At 44.3% G+C, this 20,267-nt stretch overlaps 1 protein-coding gene across 2 annotated transcripts in view; it reads left to right on the top strand.

The window, feature by feature from the left end:
- ASZ1 (ankyrin repeat, SAM and basic leucine zipper domain containing 1) overlaps window positions 1-20,267 on the top strand; it is a 479,027-nt gene that overhangs the window by 280,118 nt on the left and 178,642 nt on the right. For both annotated transcript variants that reach the window (XM_040343761.1, XM_040343762.1), the window contains one exon: window positions 14,912-14,984. In XM_040343761.1, coding sequence (XP_040199695.1) covers window positions 14,912-14,984 — 73 coding nt within the window. The remainder of the gene's footprint in view (window positions 1-14,911; window positions 14,985-20,267) is intronic.

A 20,267-nucleotide genomic window follows, 5' to 3' on the forward strand; every position in this document is an offset into this window, starting at 1 on the left:
TGTAAATTACTCCTTTTGTTTGGCATGTTACGTGATGCCGTAGTTTGAGTTTGGCCGTTTGGCAGCTGAACAGAGGTGCCTTCCAATATCATGTCACAAAAATTGCAATTGCCACATTTGAATAAACCTGGGGGTTGTGAGTGGCTCATAGCCTATTTTACAATATTTACTCTTGACCAGACTGTCGCGAATTGAGGTAGCGCGTCTGAAAGTAATCTCCGGGTTATGCCCTATGTATTTTGATAGTCTGATCAATAGTCAAAAGGTGCCAGTGTTTGTGCATAATAGCCCGTATTTGTGCATGCTGGTCAGATAAAGTATTAATCAATCTGGTGGTGTTGGGTACCGTTTTTTTAATAGCTTTAAGTGTCTCCACTCTGTGTTTACTCGTTGCTCTGTTAAAGGCCTTTTTAAGGCATGTCCTGCTATAGCCCCTACTGAATAATCTGGTATACAGCTGGTCTGCTTCCATCTTAAATTTTTTGTCATCGGAACAATTACGTCTTAGATGTAAATATTGCCCATAGGGTATACTACAAACTAGAGGAGATGGATGGGCACTGGCAGTGTGCAAGATCGTATTCCCAGCTGTGGGCTTACGGTAAAGAGAGGTGTTAATTGTTCCGGCCTCATTAACATATATCAGGATGTCCAAAAAGGCAATTGCCGATTGGCTGGAACTCATAGTGAACCTGAGATTGTAACTATTACGACTATTACGTAGCTGCATGAATATTTGTAGGTTTTCAAATGTTCCTGTCCATAACAGGAGTATATCGTCGATATACCGGAACCATCCTAACACAAACGAAAGTAAGTTATCGGGTTCATCACCAGAAAAAAGTTCCCGCTCCCACCCCCCCCCAGGTACAGGTTCGCATAAGAAGGCGCACAGGATGTGCCCATTGCGACACCATGTACCTGGGGGAAGTGGGACCCATCGAACGAAAAAAAAAAAAAAAATTGTCAGAATGGCGCAAGCCATGACTAGAGCTCAGGGTGGAAGTTCTAGTGAAACCATACAAAAAGACGGTAAAAAATGACGTATTGATCACTTTTTTACTCCCATCTCGTGAGCTCAAACGACCAAGTCTAACGATATGCAGGCTGAGAATCCCACCCCTAATGATTCCACTTTCCCCCCTACCGAAACACTCCCCCCTGGCTCGTTTTTAACCCCTCAAGAAATGAGCAATAATTTAAAATTAGAAGTGATTAACCTATCCTCCCAAGTCTTAGATGACCTGATTGTCAGATACAACCAACAATACAATGATGCCATTCAGCTTGCCCTCTCCGAGGGCTTGATCACCAAAGCCATTTTTGAGGGAATACAAGTTCCCTTCCCCAAAACACCCACCTTCTATGCGCTCCCAAAAACACACAAAAGCATGATACATCCACCGGGACGCCCTATAGTTTCGGGAGTAGGCTCCAAAACCGAACGGGCTAGTAGGTTCGTTGATGAATATTTTAGACCCCATGTGATATCTCTGCCCTCATATATTCAGGATACCCCCGACCTTCTTAGGGCCCTAGACTGCCTTAATGTGCCACCAGGATGCTTTTTAGTATCCATTGATGTCGAAGCACTGTATTCCTCCCATTCCGCACACAAAGGGTTTGGAAGTTATAGCTAGCTTTCTGGCGGAAAAAGGCCCCAAACTAGACAAACTCAACACATTTGTGCTTAATATATTGGCTCACATTCTGACAAAAAAAATTTTTCTCGTTCGATGGGTCCCACTTCCTCCAGGTACAGGGTGTCGCAATGGGCACCTTCTTATGTGAACCTGTACCTGGGGGGGTGGGAGCAGGAACTTTTTTCTGGTGATGAACCCGATAACTTACTTTCGTTTGTGTTAGGATGGTTCCGGTATATTGACGATATACTCCTGTTATGGACAGGAACATTTGAAAACCTACAAATATTCATGCAGCTACTAAGTCGTAATAGTTACAATCTCAGGTTCACGATGAGTTCCAGCCAATCGGCAATTGCCTTTTTGGACATCCTGATCTATGTTAATGAGGCCGTAACAATTAACACCTCTCTTTACCGTAAGCCCACAGCTGGGAATACGATCTTGCACGCTGCCAGTGCCCATCCATCTCCTCTAGTTTGTAGTATACCCTATGGGCAATATTTATGTTTTAGACGTAATAGTTCCGACGACAAACATTTTAAGATGGAAGCAGACCAGCTGTAAACCAGATTATTCAGTAGGGGCTATAGCAGGACATGCCTTAAAAAGGCCTTTAACCGAGCAACGGGTAAACGCAGAGTGGAGACATTTTCTAAAGCTATTAAAAAAACGGTACCCAACACCAGCAGATTTATTACTACTTATTCTGACCAGCATGCACAAATACGGGCTATTATGCACAAACACTGGCACCTTTTGACTATTGATCAGACTCTATCCAAATACATAGGGCATAACCCGGAGATTACTTTCAGATGCGCTACCTCAATTCGCGACCGTCTGGTCAAGAGTAAATATTGTAAATTAGGCTCTGAGCCACTCACAACCCCGGGTTTATTCAAATGTGGCAATTGCAATTTTTGTGACATGATATGGAAGGCACCTCTGTTCAGCTGCCAAACGGCCAAACTCATAAACTACGGCATCACGTAACATGCCAAACAAAAGGAGTAATTTACATCGTATTCTGTCAATGTGGTAGCTTCTATGTAGGGAAGACCATCCGCCCCTTCTGGAAGCGAATCAAAGACTACGTTTATTATGCCACTAACGGCCTACTGAACACCACCATTGGCCATCATGTGGCATTCAGGCACAAATACGAACCCTCTTTATTTAAATTTGCTGCCCTGGATTGTGTCCCTGAAGACATAAGGGGAGGCAACTTCGACCAAAGGGTACTTCAGCGCGAAACACAATGGATTTACCGTCTCCGAGCCAACTATTCTCCAGGCTTGAATGAGGGCATTAGCTTCAAACCCTTTTTGGAGGTCTAATCAATTAATTTGCCTCGCTGATGCTCCAACCTATAAACCCCTTACCTCTCTCCTTTTTCCCACCCCTTTTTGCCTATTCAAATGAAAGTCTAGGGTCATCTTGACATAGTTTTATCTATGCTGACCTTTAACAATTTATGCAAGTATCCCTGCGCCAGGGACGCTCTATTCACCAATACTAAGAACACACTGCGAGGATTGTATCTATTCTAATCGATTAGGGAACCATAATAGTTATGTGACATATCACTCTTGTATACATATAATGCTATACCATTGCTATGTTAGTTCTATACTAATTAGGAAGTATTTAAATTTAATTGTATTTAAAGGATCACTAAAGGAATTTTTTTTTAGCTAAATTGCTTCCTTTACCTTACTGCAGTACTGGTTTCATGTCCTCATTGCTCATTTTTGCTTTGTTGCTGTAAAACTGCTCTGATCTCCACACTTCCTGGTTGCCTGTTTCCTTATAACCATCATACTGGGAGCTTTTCACGATGGTCTAAGCTGTCATTACTGTGTGTCTAAAACTTAACAGAACCAATCAGATTCATTTTAAAAACAAAACACTGCCCTGGATTTGTTTGTTTTTGTTCTGTGGGTCTCTTTACTTCACAGAAACCTGAAACCAGTTTAAAAACGAAAGTGAAACTGTAGGCACATTATATGATTGAATTTAATCTATTTTTAATCATTTTTAAAAGGAATCAGTTAACGTTTATGTCTCTATACCCTGTAAACAGTCATTTCAGCAAAAAAAATGTTTTCCTTTAGTGACCCTTTAAGTATCCTTTCAATATTCTTTAAATATTTGTCATGTATGTATTATGTTTATGTATGACCTGTGTCCCCTCATACATCATGGCATAATACTAGTTCATTCCATAAATGTCATTACCCATCTTAGTTGATACCTTTAGGGTTAACTTTATTCCCAATTTTAATCCAAATATAGGTATCTGTTTGATCATCGTGTAGGCTCTTTCTTGTTTATCCCTTCTCTATTTCCCCTTATTTTCTCCATTCGGATATCTGTGTTCTCCCCATATATGAGTATGGCAACCTGACTGTATACCTTTGCAATACGATGGACAGGAATGCTTCTGGGCTTGGCCGTTTGGCACTTATCATTTGCTCCTTACAAATGTCTTCCGTGTCGGGCCAATTACGAGCATATGTTTACACATAGAGACGTAGACGCCCAGCTGCCGTGCTGTGACACTGCCTACCAATGACGAGCAGCCCTTTGCTTAGTACAAGGTAATTTGCCTGTAGTGAGCGTGCATACGTCACCACGCTCACACTGTACATGCCCGCCCATACCCATTCACAGAAGTTCCCCTGTTTATGCGCCGCTGATGGTTGCGGCGCATGATAGTGACGTTGTCACGCTATGTTGCCAGCCCGGCATATTTAAACTCGGCTAACAGTGATAGCCGTGTACACAGCACAGGCTGCTACCCTGGGGCACACATGCACATTTCAGGCTGAAAGTAAGTAACCAAGCACTCTTACCCTTTATCTCCTATTCTGTCCATGATATTGCTGGGCTGTGTAACTGAACTTTTCTCCATTTACTTTGCTCCTTCAGGAGCTGCTGGCTTCTCGGACTATACTGTCCCAAAGTCTTGACTACTCAAACTATGTTAGGATCTTCACTATATATATATATATCGGTTATATAACGGTTAGGTATAAAACCAGACTGATCTTGATGCACCAGCCTGTCTATAACCTGCGATAACATTTTAGCCAGAATTGTAGCTAGAAGTTTGACATCTGTGTTTATTAAAGAGATTGGACGGTATGAATCTCGAGACATCTTATCTTTGCCTGGTTTAGGAAGTAATATAATTATAGCCTCCTGCATACTGTCAGGTAGAGTTCCCTTTTCCTCTGCTTCAAATAATGCTTCCAGCAAGGGCTGCAATATAACACCTCCATATTGAGAGTATACCTCCACTGGTAGTCCGTCTGGACCTGGGGATTTGTGTTGCGCAGCCCCTTCCAGGGCTTCCTTCAGTTCTGCCAGTGTGATAGGGAGATTTAACATCTCCCTCTCCTCCTCAGCCAGTTGGGGGATGGGACAGCCCTGCAAAAACGAAGCCATCTCCGAATCTACATTCTTGGTTCTGGAGGAATATAACTCCCTATAAAACCCTTTGCTCCCTGGCTACCAGTGCTAGGATATGTCCCGTATTTTCCCCTTCCTCAAAGTGGCTCTGTTGGTGAAAATATCTCCTCTTCTCCGCTGTTGACAGCAGTACCGAGTTGTACAAAGATTGCGCCTCAACCCAGGAATCCTGGTTACTCTGAGAGGGATCTATTACCAGCGCTTGTTCTCTGGTTTTCATTTCGTCCCAGACTTTATCCTCCCATTCCCTAGAGCGGGTCTTAATGCCCGATATTTCCCTAATAAGGCACCCCCTCAAAAAAGCTTTTAATGTATCCCATACCACCTCTGCATTTGCAGTACCCCTATTAAGTTGCCAATACTCCTGTAGCAGGCCTACCGTCCCATCTGGGGATGGGAGTAAGGTCAGCCAAAATGGGTTCACTTTCCACAATGGGCGGCCCGTTGCAACCGTAGCATCCAGTCTAACCCAAAATCGAGAGTGATCCGACAAAAATCTTGGCTCATAAGCCGAGTCCCTTACCCTTTGCATTAATGTTTCGTTTCCCAGGTCTATTCGAGAGAGTCCGCCATGCGAGGCCGAGTGACACAAGTAACAAATCTCGTCACCATGTCTCTCACTCCACACATCACGGAGTCCCACTTCTGAAAGCAACAGAGCAAACATAGTTTTTCCAGCCATCTGTCCTGTCGCCTTAGGTATCAAAGACATTCTATCTAGTCCCCGATCCAAAACATTATTGAAATCCCCCAATGCTAACACAAGGGTATCTGGGTATAGAGCCATGAATTCTGCCAATCTTCTCAGGGGTACCGCAGAAAACGGCGGGGGAATATACAGTAGGTGAACCCGATTTTGTGTCAATCTCGCTCTTTCTCGGCGAGATTGAGCACCTACGAGCCCCATCGCGGGAGCCAGCGCCGAGCTGGCTTGCCGCGATGGAGACAGAGCCGTCATAGAAGCGACGGGAGATCCGACTTGGATTCCCGCCAATTCTACACGTGTGCGGCGTTTGCTATGAATCCTGAGGGGGAAGTCCCCGCCGGATTTTAAATAGAAATCCGGCATGGGTCCCCCCCTCAGGAGCATACCGGGCCCTTAGGTCTGTTATGGGTTGTAAGGAGAGCCCCCCTACGCCGAAAAAAACGGCGTAGGGGGTCCCCCTACGATCCATACCAGACCCGTATCCAAAGCACGCTACCCGGCCAGCCAGGAAGGGAGTGGGGACGAGCGAGCGCCCCCCCCCCCTCCTGAGCCGTACCAGGCTGCATGCCCTCAACATGGGGGGGTTGGGTGCTCTGGGGCAGGGGGGCGCACTGCGGCCCCCCCACCTCAGAGCACCCTGTCCCCATGTTGATGAGGACAGAGCCCCTTCCCGACAACCCTGGCCGTTGGTTGTCGGGGTATGCGGGCGGGAGGCTTATCGGAATCTGGGAGCCCCCTTTAATAAGGGGGCCCCCAGATACCGGCCCCCCACCCTAAGTGAATGAGTATGGGTAGGTATCACATGGGTAGGTACAGAGCATGATGGGACTGTGAGGCCTATATAGGTCCGATGCAAGGCGCGCATCCGTCATTTCAGCGAGGAGGACCGGCGAGTCAACATCGGGAGAAGAAGAGAAGTGAAGAACATGACGTCACAGCGCGGAAGAAGAACTCACAGCACGGAAGAAGACGTACAGCACGGAAGAAGGGACCGGACTGCGAGACGAAGAACCGGGGTGCGACGAGTCAACAGCGGAGAGCGGCGAGACCCCCCGGATAGCGGAGAAGACCCGTCGGGATAGCGTAAGAAGAAGAGCCCCGCCGAAGACGCCGGAGGAAACCCGCCGGGGGGGTGGGGGCTTTTTTAAAAGCCACCCCCCCCCGGCGGTGGAAGAGAACCAGACGGCGGCCCCCACCCACCCGAAGACGTCAAAGAAGAAGCCCCCCCTGGTAAAAGAGCTAATAAAGAAGACAGGGGGCGGCCTCCGGAGCAGACTAATAAAATATTTTAATACACTGTGTGGTTTATTTGTGTTTTTACCACTTTTCTTGCAGGTGAATGGGTAGGGGTACGATGTACCCCATACTCATTCACTTAGGGTGGGGGGCCGGTATCTGGGGGCCCCCTTATTAAAGGGGGCTCCCAGATTCCGATAAGCCTCCCGCCCGCATACCCCGACAACCAACGGCCAGGGTTGTCGGGAAGGGGCCCTGTCCTCATCAACATGGGGACAGGGTGCTCTGAGGTGGGGGGGCCGCAGTGCGTTCCCCTGCCCCAGAGCACCCAACCCCCCCATGTTGAGGGCATGCAGCCTGGTACGGCTCAGGAGGGGGGGGGGCGCTCGCTCGTCCCCACTCCCTTCCTGGCTGGCCGGGTAGCGTGCTTTGGATACGGGTCTGGTATGGATTGTAGGGGGACCCCCTACGCCGTTTTTTTCGGCGTAGGGGGGCTCTCCTTACAACCCATAACAGACCTAAGGGCCCGGTATGCTCCTGAGGGGGGGACCCATGCCGGATTTTTATTTAAAATCCGGCGGGGACTTCCCCCTCAGGATTCATAGCAAACGCCGCACACGTGTAGAATTGGCGGGAATCCAAGTCGGATCTCCCGTCGCTTCTATGACGCGCTTGCTGGGATGTGCTGTCACTATTCCAGTGAGTGCAAGATGTCGGCGAGATCTCGGCACCATGTCGCCGAGTATCAGCGCGACGCTGTCGTGCTAAAAGAACAATATCACAAACACCTACTGTAGATTGCAGCAATAATACATGTTAACTTATTAAGTTTGCATAACAGGAAAACGTATCTGCCCTCTTCGTCCACTTGTTGTTGAATACATTCAAGCAAGACGTTTACAGACACCATTACACTAACCCCCCTAGAATAGGAAGAGTATGTGGAGTGGTACTGCCTCGAATACTTGCGTGAACTCAGCCGGTGGATAGAGTCAGACCGCAGATGCGTCTCCTGTAAGCATATTATCTGAGGCTGCAGCCTATCAAAATATCTAAACATTGCGTTCCTTTTATCTCTATTCCCTAAACCCCTGATATTCCATGTCATAAATAGTACTCCCTTCTTTGTTACCTTATTCATTGAGACTTACAAAAACAAGTTATACTTAAAATTACTAAAACAACAAAGGAAGAAAAACGTACAGGATTTCCCTCTGCTATGGTGTGTAAAAACAATAAATCTAACTGTAGTCGTGTTTCTCTATTGATACTCCTATACCATCTAGTGCGTGCATAACTCGTATCTCGCCACCTTACTGTTTGTGATTGTATTTGTAGATTAGTGTTTAGTGATTTCTCTCCCCCCCCCCTTCCTACCCCAACCCCCCCCCCTCCCTCCCGTCCACCCTCGCTCCCCCCCCCCCGCCCATCTAGGCCTTCCCCCAGGGTTGTACCTATGGCCTCACTACAGCTTACACTCCTCCACTCTTCTCTCGCATACCTCCCTACATCCGCCTCATCCATACCTATTCGCTCCTTCCTTCTACCATACATCTATACTCCTTTTATACCTTTCCTCCCCCCCCCCCTTATAATTGACTTTAGTGCTTCCGTGCCTCTTCCATACTTCTTTTTGTGTTTGTTCGGTTGATTTAAAGTGCCTACCCAGAATTTAATTATAGTTCTTTCCTTCTTCCCCTAAACTCCCACACCACTTTATATTAACAGCAGTTTTAGACCCTCCATACTCTCGCCCTACTGCTATATTATACACATCTATACATTCTGTGCATTTTTCATTGTAGCAAAAAAAAAAAACCATACTCTTATGCTTCTACTAATTTGTGCAAATTGTGTGCATTGTGAATTTCAAAAAAAAACAAAAAAACAAAAAAAAAAACGAAAAGAAAAAAAAAAAACAAATACAAAAAAAAAAAAAGAGGTTCTCAAAGCCAGTCCTGTTCTACTCCTGGCTTATGGCCCAAAGAAAGAAGATCATTTTAAAGGTCTTGTTTTCTTCGAGCCACCTTTCCACACTCTTTGGAGTATCAAAAAATTTGGTACCATCTTTCGCCATTACTCGCAGACGTGCAGGGTAAAGTAATGCATAGTCTAATTTATGTTGTTGAAGCTTTCGTTTGACTGGAATAAATTCTCCTCTTCGTCTCTGCAGGTCTGGGGAAAAATCCTGATAAAATGAGATTCTCGCCCCATTAAAAAAAATATCTCCCTTTTCTCTGGCCTTCCGAAGCAAAGTCACTTTATCAATGTAGTTAAACATTTTAATAAGTAGTGGCCTGGGATATTTATTTGCTGGTTGAGGTTTAAAGGGGGTACGATGGGCTCTCTCAATATTAAAAAATGGTGAGAAGGATGTGGCCCCAAAGACCTCCCTAAACCATCCCTCCAAAAATGCTATTGCATTCGCTCCCTCAGGCATGCCTATTATCCTAACGTTGTTTCTGCAATTTCTGTTTTATAACTCATCAATTCTTGCAGCGTGTATATCCATCTGTTTCTTCATATCAGTGATTACTTGTTTAAAGGGAGAAAGGTCATCTTCCACTGTACTAAGTCTCTCCTCCAACACAGTCATTTTTTCCACAGTCTTGCTCACACTATCCCCCATTGAGAGGAGCTCGCCCGTAATGCCTTTAAGCTCTGCATCCAGGCCAGTTATTGAGTCTCTACATGCACTAAAAGCATGCAACAAATCCCTCAACGTAGGCTCCTCCTCCCTTTCTGTGGGTGCTCCCTCCATATTGGTCTGAGCTGTCCTAACAAGGGCTAATACAGCAGTTACAGTGTTGATTTTTCCTGCCCCTGCCCCTTTGGTACTCAGTTTTCGTGTTGAGCTTCACGGCAGCGAATGGACTGGCCGGTATCGACAGGGTTTTACAGTTTCTGCAGCTAGGGGTAGACAAAAACCTGGCAGTAAGCACTATCAAGGGGCAGATTTCGGCCTTATCGGTCTGGTTTCAAAGACCTTTGGCCACCCACTCGCTGATTTAAAACCTTCTTACAGGGGGTCTTGCGTATTAATCCTCCAATCAGGGCACCCCTTTGCCCTTGGAACCTAAACCTTGTCTTGTCAGCTCTGCAAAAGCAGCCTTTTGAGCCTCTGGCCGAGATTCCATTGTTATTGCTAACTAGAAAGTTAGTATTTTTGGTGGCGATGGCTTCTGCTAGAAGAGTGTCAGAGCTGGCAGCCTTGTCATGCAGAGAACCATACCTCATTGTGCATAAAGACAGAGTAGTTCTCCGTCCTCACCCATCCTTCCTACCAAAGGTCATATCAAGTTTTCACTTGAACCAGGATTTGATCCTACCATCGTTCTTTCCAAAGCCCACTTCGAGAAAGGAAGGATTGCTGAATACCTTGGATATTGTTAGGGCCATGAAGGTCTATCTTAAAGGGGTTGTAAAGGAATTTTTTTTTTTTCATAATAAGCATCCTTTACTAGCAGACATTTCTCTTTTCACTTCCTCATTGTTCGTTTTTGCTCAGAAGTCGCTCTATTTCTTCTCTGTTCTGTTCACTTCCTGCTTGTCTGATTTTACTCACCACCGTGATGGGAGGCTTTACTGCGGTGGTGAGTAACATGCTCACCCCCTCCTGGGAACTACATCTGTGCGGCAGGACGCTCTTCACGTGTTAGAGACCTCAAGGAGGTGTGAATTACTGGGCATGCTGCAATTCATACTGGGAAATGTAGTTCTTACATGAACAAACAATGCAAACCAGGAAGTGAATGAGAGAAAAGAAACTAGAATGCCGGAGGTGATATAGATGAAGGAATTTAATAGGTATTTACTTGTTTTTTAACAGAATCATTACACTATTCTATCTGTCTACCTTGCAGACATTAATTTTAGGCAAAAAATGTTTTTCCTTTAGTGACCCTTTAAGGCCACAGAGGGGATTCGAAAGACGGATGTGTTATTCGTCTTGCCAGATGGTCCTAAGAAGGGTCAGGCAGCAGCGAAATCCACCATCGCCAGATGGATTAAACAGTTGATTATTCAGGCCTACGGCTTAAAGGGGGTAACCCCCTCCTTTGTCGGTGAAGGCCCATTCTACTAGGGCCATGGGCGCCTCCTGGGCAGCGCACCACCAGATCTCCATGGCTCAGGTTTTCAGGGTGGCGACCTGGTCGTCGGTCCATACGTTCACAAAGTTTTATCAGCTGGACGTTAGGAGTGCCGATGCAGCCTTTGGGCAGGCGGTACTGCAGGCGGCAGTATAGGATCCTCAAGTCCAGGGCACCCTTAATTTATTTAATTTATATGGATTTAGTCTTTGACCGAGATGTCTCCCTCCCCTCATTAAGCATTGCTTTGGGACATCCCACATAGTAATGGCTATGCTGCTCTGTGTCCCGTGATGTACGATAAAGAAAAAGGGATTTTTATATACAGCTTACCTGTAAAATCCTTTTCTTGGAGTACATTACGGGACACAGAGCTCCCACCCCTCTTATGAGGAATATTTTGGGATGCATACTGCTTGCTACAAAACTGAGGTACTCCCGGTATGGGAGGGGGTTATATAGGGAGGGGACTTCCTGTCTGAGAATGCCAGTGTCCATCACCTGAAGGTAGACTCTATAACCCACATAGTAATGGCTATGCTGCTCTGTGTCTCGTAATGTACTCCAAGAAAAGGATTTTACAGGTAAGCTGTATATAAAAATCCCTTTTTTTGTACCCACCGTAAAATCCTTTTCTCTGAGTCCATGGACGGACACAGCACCCACCCCTCCTTTTTAGGTTTGTACTGCTTGTTACGAACTGAGGCTGCATGCTGCAGTGAGGAGGATTATGTCTGGAAGGACCGCTCCCTAACTCTGTTAATGTAACATGTATTTAATTATCCAACATGTTTCTGCCTAGTCCTCTACTGTAAACAGGGTACATAACCCACTTGTCAAGTTTTAAGGAGCTATGTCTGTCCATGGATTTAGATAAAAGGATTTTACGTGAGTACAAAAAATCCTATTTTTTCAGGCTCTAGAATTTTTTTTTTTTTTTTTCAACTTCATCATTAAAACGGCCTTGCCTACACACGATAGTTAAAAAAAAAAATGCTCTAGCAAAGCGCGGTGATGTACAACGGCACTATATAGGGGAAGTTCCATTCGGATGACGCCACCCTTTGGCCTGCTTTAGCTGATTTTGTGTTAGTAAAAGATGATTCGCTCTTTTCTGTCTGTCACAGCGTGATGAATGTGCTTACTCCATTACGAACGGTAGTTTTACCAGAGCGATCGCTCCCGTCTCATAACTTCTGAGCATGCGTGGGTTATTCAAGTCGTTAAAGCCCACACACGATCATTTTTTACAACCCGAAAAACGACGTTTAAAACGTTGTGAAAAAATAGAGCATGTTCGATTTTTTTTTTTTTTTGCCTGTTTTTCAGAACCCGAAAAATGCTCTGAAGCCCACACACGATCGTTTTAAATTACATTTTTAAAAAACGTTTTTTACAACCCGAAAAATGATCGTGTGTATGCGGCATTAGAACGCATAATGTAGATTCACAGTAATAGATTCCAAATGCAAATACCACAATTGGAGTCAACTCAAGACCCCTTTCCTGCTTAATTGATGAAAAAATGATGGCTTAGCCAGTAACTGGCCATGAAACGGCTTTTGATTGAATTGTCTAATTACTTTCGGTCTCTTGAAAAAGGTGATGGCTATTCTTAAGAGCTGTAATTCCTAAACCCTTCCTCCGATTTTGGATGTACATACCCTCAAATTAAACCTGAGTGTGTGCACTTTCAGCCCATATGCATTATATAACTATAGCTTGAATATATTTGGGTAAATACCTGAAAAAAATCAAAGTGTTCCGGTGTCTGTATATGGACCTACTTAGACCCAGTCTTTCTGGACATTGTCTGCCATGTAAACATGGCAGATCGCCATTCTAACGGGGGGGACATGGAGATTTTTTGTTCCTGCTAACCAGGAACACGGATCTGTGTTTTCCCAGTCAGTCCATCCCCCACACAGGTAGAACACACTTAACCCCTTGATCGCCCCTGGCTTTAATCTCTTCCCTGCCAGCATCATTAGTATAGTAACAGTGCAATTTTCTAGCACTGTAATAATGTCACTGGTTCCCAAAAGTGTCTGCCGCAGTGTCGCAATCCCGCTAAAAATTGCTGATTGCCACCATTACTAGTCAAAAAATAAATTCAAAATTCCATAAAAATATCCCATTTGTAGACGCTATAACTTTTGCGTGAAGCCAATAAATATACACGTAATGGGATTTTTTTACCAAAAAATTTTAAAAAAAGTAGTAGAATACATATTGGCCCAAATTGAAGAAAATATTATCTGTTTTTGTTTATAGGACAAAAAATAAAAACCGCAGAGGTAATCAAATACGACTAAAATAGAGCTCTATTTGTGGGGGAAAAATATACATAAATTTGAGTATATCATCGCATGAATGCGCAATTGTAAGTTAACCGACTGCCACACGACTATTTAAATCGACAGAATGGCACGGTCAGGCAAAAGGGCGTACCTGTACATCCCTTTAAATTTGCTGCCTAGTAGGCGCGCCTGCGGGTCCTGCTAAATCTGTTCACTGACTGATCGCGGCAAGGAGAGGCAGAACGGGGAGATGCCTATGATGCCTATGTAAACTGTTCCCCTGTTCTGCCTAGCAACATGACAGGGAATCTTATGTGCTCCCTGTCATGTTGTGTAGTGAGCACCCCCCCTACAGTTAGAACACATCCAGGGAACACAACCCCTTGATCAGCCCCTAGTGTTTAACCCCTTCCCAGCCAGTGTCATTTATACAGTAATCGGTGGCTATTTGTAGCTCTGATCACTGTATAAATGTCAGTGGTCCCACAATGGTGTTAAGTGTCTGCTCTAATGTCATAATCCGGATAAAAATCACAGATCACCGCAGTTACGAGTAAAAAAAAAAATGAAACAATAATACACATGCCATAAATCTATCCCCTATTTTGTAGACGCTATAACTTTTGTGCAAACCAATCAATATACACTTATTGCATTTTTGTTTGTTTTTTTGTAGACTATATTTGGCCTAAACTGATGAAGAAATTTTGTTTTTTCTATATATTTTTGGGGATATTTATTAAAGCAAAAATATTAGTCTGTTTTTGTTTATAGCGCAAAAAAATAAAAACCGCAGAGGTGATCAAATACCACCAAAAGAAAGCTCCGTTTGTGGGGGGAAAAGATGTCAATCGTGCAAATTTGTATGGGTACAAAGTCGCACGACCGCGCAATTGACAGCTAAAGCGGCACAGTGCCGTATCGCAAAAAAAAAGGGTCCTTAAGTTTTTAAATAATGCATTACAATTTAAATAAACCCATTCAATTTTAGTCCCCTAAAATGTACTGGAGATTTTAGCCAACTAAAGTAAAATGAAGACAATTCAGATTACTAAAATACGACTAAAACTAAATGTCAAATTTTACGTGAAATTTAACACTGCTAACTAACACTGGGGGAGGGGGGAGGGGGAAAGACAGACTACCGATGACCTCACTAGTGATACGAATACAGTGATCAGTGCAGGGGGATCCCTCTGCCACAGTATATGTGCGGTGGGTAGAACCCAAGTGGATAATATGAAGCATGCATGATTTTAGCTCCCAAGTGCATAACTGTTTACATTTAATCTCATTGGCCTCACAGTGGCACAATTGAGTGCATTGAGGTTTGCTGATTGAGGTTGCAAACAATAAATTTAGACTTTTTGATGGAAATAATTCACTCTTTGGGACTTATTTTTTTGTGCTTTATGTGTCTTGGGTGAAAATGACATTATCTCTTTCTCTTTGTTTTAGCTGTTCTCCCTCCAGTGATCTGGAAGTGTTTTTGCACGGCCTTGGTCTTGGACACCTTGCAGATATATTCTTGGTAAAAAAAAATGTTTTTATTACTAAATTAAATATTCAACAATAAGATATAAAATGCTAAATACACTGTTTAATTAAATGTGTTTATTATATTAGGTGGACTTGTAGAGGTTCAGGTATCCGCAGTGTTTACTCCCTCTCGCTCCTACGGTTTCATTTACAATCCAGCATATGCGCTAATGAGGGGTGGACCTGGCTTTTTCAGATTTGCTTGGCAGGTATTTTTTCTAGCCAAAACCCATCTTCAGCCAGCATTAAAGCAGAAAAATGCGGTAACGCATTGCAGACAAGGCACAACTTCAACGACTTCTATAAGGCTGGTTTCAAAAACACAGTAGAAACGCATATGCATTTTTGCCACGTTACCAGTGCGTGTTGCACCTGTGAAAAAGAACATGGGATTCAAACAGGGATGCATTTTTATTTTTTCAAAATTCTAAAAAAAAAAAAATTCTGAGGGCTTGGGGTATGACAAGGGGGTTTAGGGCTTGTTTATACCAAAATCCCCACATTCCCAGTGTACAACAGATCATGCATTTGTAGTGTGTATTTAGGCATTATTTTATTTTTACTGATTTGCAATGTGTTCATGAGCATTCGCAGGTGTTCAATATTCAAAAAAATGCATCATACTGCCCTGTTTTAAATGCACATGAAAGCACCACAGTGTTGTAAAACTAGCCGCATTGACAAACATTTATTTTGCTTGCTTGTACATTTTCACAGCGTTTAAAAAAAAAATGCTATTGACTGCATCTGGTGTAAACAAGTTGTCAAATGTTTTCATTGCGGTCTTTGTGCCCTCTGGGTAGATTTGTCCTTGTGACCATTTTGTAGTTGTCATTGGACCATGAGGTAATGTTAAATCATTTATTGGCGACATCAATTCTAGTGATGTCCAAGATCTAGATTCCCCTAACTTTGTAGACATTTCCTCTCACTTCCTGTTGTCACAGGACAAGAAGTGAAGGGAAATGTCCCAAGGGATTCATAGACCGTGGGTTATATGCTGCTACCTTTAGGTTGTTTGACATTGGCAAAAATTGCCAATGTTTTTGCCACTAGGGGGTCAAACCCCTAGTGTATTTATATAACCCTGCCCATTATGTGAGGCTCCAGTTTTTTCCTAGTGTCTTTATATGATAAGCTCTTTCTCCTTTTTAGAGTATATTTTTAGAGTATGATTTCTTAATATTTTTCATCAGATACTAGCAGTTTCCAGATCAGTTACCCACTGGTATTCTTTGAGGAACTGGCCTGTAATGTTTGCTTTGGTTGTTGAATCCTGTGTTCAGTGCTCATCTTGGCATCCTTGATTGACCCCTTTGGGTGTAAGCCAATGTTGTGCAAAGCCTGGACCCCTGTCCAGCAATGTGGACAAGCTACGACAGGGCTTCCCTGTACCTTTATACAATCTGGTTCCTGGCTTCTACAGTGCCTTGAAAAAGTATTCTTACCCATTGACATTTTGTCATTTTATAATCAAAAACTTAAATGTGTGTTTTTTTTTTTCTTCTGATCAGCACAAAGTGGCACATGATTGTGAAATAGAAGAAAAATGATAAATGGTTTTCCCTTATCGTCTTTCAGGACAGCACCTTGAGAGCGTGGTTCCACCCACTTGACAGGAAACACACCTCCACCAAACTTTTTAAAAGGGAGGCTCCTTCAACTTATCAGTCTTTGTGTTTCCTCCGGTGGGAACACAGGTGGGGGTAGACGGTGCGGACATCTTTTTTTCCAGTTCAGGCAGCCGAACGCCGCCGCCATCTTAGGAAGGTCAGTCGGGCTGCTTCCCCCGGAAGTGAGGTAACCAGAAGGGGGCGGCATCCTACGAGCGGGCGCAGGGCATAGACGTCATTTCCGCCAGGAAGCGCTGAGGGAGGAACATGTCTGGTGCCTGTCCGGAACCGGCGGTTTTGCCACCAGCATCACGCTGCTGCCTCAACATGGACGCAGGATCAGCAGCGAGTGGAACAGGCACTGGCACAAGCAAAGGCCCAGGTAAGGGGTAGACTGAGGTTCTACACTTATTTACTATGGGGTCTCTCTAGCAGGACAGCAAATTGAGACATTTCAGCACATGGACATACCCCCTACCTTATAAATAGACCTGATCTGGTGGCCATCTTACATTCTGCTTTTTGTCAGTGTAGGGAGAGGGTGCTGTTTGGAGCAGGGACAGGCTGTATTCATTCAAATAGCTATCTAAAAGGTCCTCAAAAGTCCTTTTAAGGACTGGTATAGGTGTGCTACTTGCTCTAGTATATAGGTGTCTAATACATTCATATACTTTTTGTCATTGTAGGTTGAGGGTGCTGTTTGGAGCAGGGACAGGCTGTATTCATTCAAATAGCCATCTAAAAGGTCCACAAAAGTCCTTTCAAGCACTGGTATAAGTGTGCTACTTGCTGTGCACTGCAGTATATAGGTCTCTTCTCCCTTAGGGGGGGTGTGAGTGTTTTCCCGCCTAGTGGCGGGGGCCTGTTTGGGCACATGAGTGTAGTGGATCTCTCGCTGTGCACCTGTGGTGAGCATCTTGATTGATTTTCAGGCTGACTCAAAAGGATGGTTTGTCTTTTTTTCCTTTTTTCTTTTCCGTTATGGCAGGTCAAGAGCTCTGATCCTGGGAATTAAAATAAATGTCCTTCATGCAAGTCTAAACTACCTGAAGGCTGGAAAAAAGCTTTGTCAGACATGTATTGCCTCATTAGTGAAGGAGGAAGCGTCTGCCGCTTGCAGCGACATAATCGCATCTGTTAAAGAATTGGATGCTGCTATTCAGTCCATTTATGTCCTCACTCACGAAACCATCCGTGAGACAGACCACAAGACTCACTGTTAGTCCCGGTAGTGGAGGCAGAAGAGTCCTCCACCTCACATTCTCAAGAATCAGATGAGGAGGATGAGCTGGCGAATATGTCTTCAAAATATAAATTTGTCTTTGGAACAATTTGATGGCCTCCTTAAAGCTATATATGCAACTTTAGGATTAGAGGAGGAACGTAAAGAATTATCTTTACACGACAGGATGTATGCAGGACTCAGTGAGCCCAAGATACGTATCTTTCCAGTCCATACAGCAATTTCTGAAGCGATCAAGAAAGAATGGATTGATCCTGAAAATAAACCTTTCTTTACTAAGGCACACAAGAAAAGGTTTCCTTTTGACGAAGACCCAGCAGCTCCCTGGAATAAAGTTCCAAACCTCGATGCAGCCTTTTCTCAAGATCTTCAGATCTAGCATTTGAGGACATGGGGCTTGGCAATCCATCATAGGCAACCTTAAGCCAGCAATGGCAACTACTTGCGTCTCCGAAAATATGGAGTATTGGTTGAACCAGCTTAAGGATCATATAATAGCTGATTCGCCAAAGCAAGAATTCCTAGACTCCTTTTCAACCCTGTCAACCCTGTCAGCAGCTGTAGCCTATCAGAATGACGGCAAGATCGGCGGTCCTTACTAATTCAGTTAGGAGGGCGCTGTGGTTGAAAACCTGGCCTAAAAACAAGCTGTGTGGAGTACCTTTCCAAGGGGATTTATTGTTTGGCCCCGATTTTAGATGCAGTGCTCGACAGAACTGCAGACAAGAAGAAATCTTTTCCTGTCAAGAAGAAAAAGCAGACAGGCAAAAGGTTTTTTTGTCCTCAAAGGGCTCAAGAACAAAACAAGCCTCAAGAGGAAGAAAGATTGGTTAGGGCAGAAGGGAAAGGGCAAAGGTAATGTCCTTTTCCATCCTCCTGCGGCAACCAGCAAAACACAATGACAACTAGTTGCAGGTGGGGGGAAGACTTCAAAGTTTTCTCCCTTTCTGGGCAAGCATAACAAAAAATCAGTATATTCTCTCTATGCTGTCCCAAGGTTACAGAATAGAGTTCTCGGACCCTCCCCCAGAGGTACCTGTTGACAAATCTACCAAGAGATATAGTCAAGTCCATAGCAATGAAGAGCCTATTGAAGGATCTGATGAACCAGGGGGTTGAAACTCAAGTACCACAGGGGGAGCTTTATCAGGGGTTTTATTCCCATGTATTCATAATAAAAAAGCTGTCCGGAAGTTTCAGACTTTTTCTCAACCTGAAGCCGCTGAACAGATCATTCCTATACAAAAAATTCTGTATGGACTCAATCTTCACGGTCAAATCTTTTGACAAAGGAGTGCTTTATGGCATCAATCGACCTGCCTATCTGCATATCCCCATAGCCTATCAATCCCCAAAATTTCTAAGATTGGTGGTAAACATGGGAAAAGAGGTGGTGCACCTCCAATTCAAAGCCCTCCCTTTCGGCCTTTCCTCGGCTCGGAGAATATTTACAAAGGTCATGGCAGAGGCCCTCGCTCCTCTTTGCTTACAGGGGGTAGCAGTAATTCCATACCTGGACGACCTGCTCTTCTTTGCCCCCTCCAGGGAGAAATTGTTGGAGGATCTCGGAAGAGCTCGTCATCTAGAGGCCTTGGGCTAGATCATAAATATGGAAAAATCAAATTTCAACCCATCCCAAGAGGCACAATTTCTGGGGTATCAGATAAGCTCAGTGGAGCAAAGAATTTTTCTCCCAGAAGACAAAAAATTAAAGATACTAAGGGTCGTAGCCTCCTTACAGACAAATCAAGAGCTATCAGTCAGAAGTAATGTCGGCTCTGGGAACCCTTACCTCATCTATTCCAGTGGTGCAGTGGGCAAGGCTTCACTTCAGACCGCTTCAGAGTTTCCTCCTGAAAATATGGGATCACAGGACAATCTCTGAAGGCAAAGGTAAAAATCCCCACCAAAGTAAAACGATCGCTTTGGTGGTGGAGAAGTCAGAAAAACCTGTCAGCAGGCCTGTTATGGTCATTTCCAGTAGAACAAGTGGTAACGATGCCAGCCTATGGGGATGGGGGGCACACCTGGGTCAGAACTATGCTCAGGGTGTTTGGTCCCGGTCAGAAGCGGAAAAGTCCTCCAATTGGAGAGAACTAAGGGCAGTGGCCTTAGCTTTGGATGCCTTCTCCGCAGACCTTCAAGGTGCCCATGTTCAAATCTTCTCAGACAATGCCACTACCATAGCCTACTTAAACAGGCAAGGAGGCACAAGAAGCAAAACACTTCAGCTTCTCACCTCAGACATCCTAAACTGGGCAGAAAATCATTTGCTGTCCTCAGCGGTCCAACCCAAAGGCACTTTAAATGTAGTGGCGGATTTTCTGAGCAGAAGACGGATTCAGGAAGCAGAATGGACCCTAAATCCGGAAGTCTTCACATTGATCATCCAAGCCTGGCGCCAACCACAAATCAACCT

This window comes from Rana temporaria, chromosome 3 (assembly GCF_905171775.1).
Source record: "Rana temporaria chromosome 3, aRanTem1.1, whole genome shotgun sequence".
Taxonomy (NCBI): domain Eukaryota; kingdom Metazoa; phylum Chordata; class Amphibia; order Anura; family Ranidae; genus Rana; species Rana temporaria.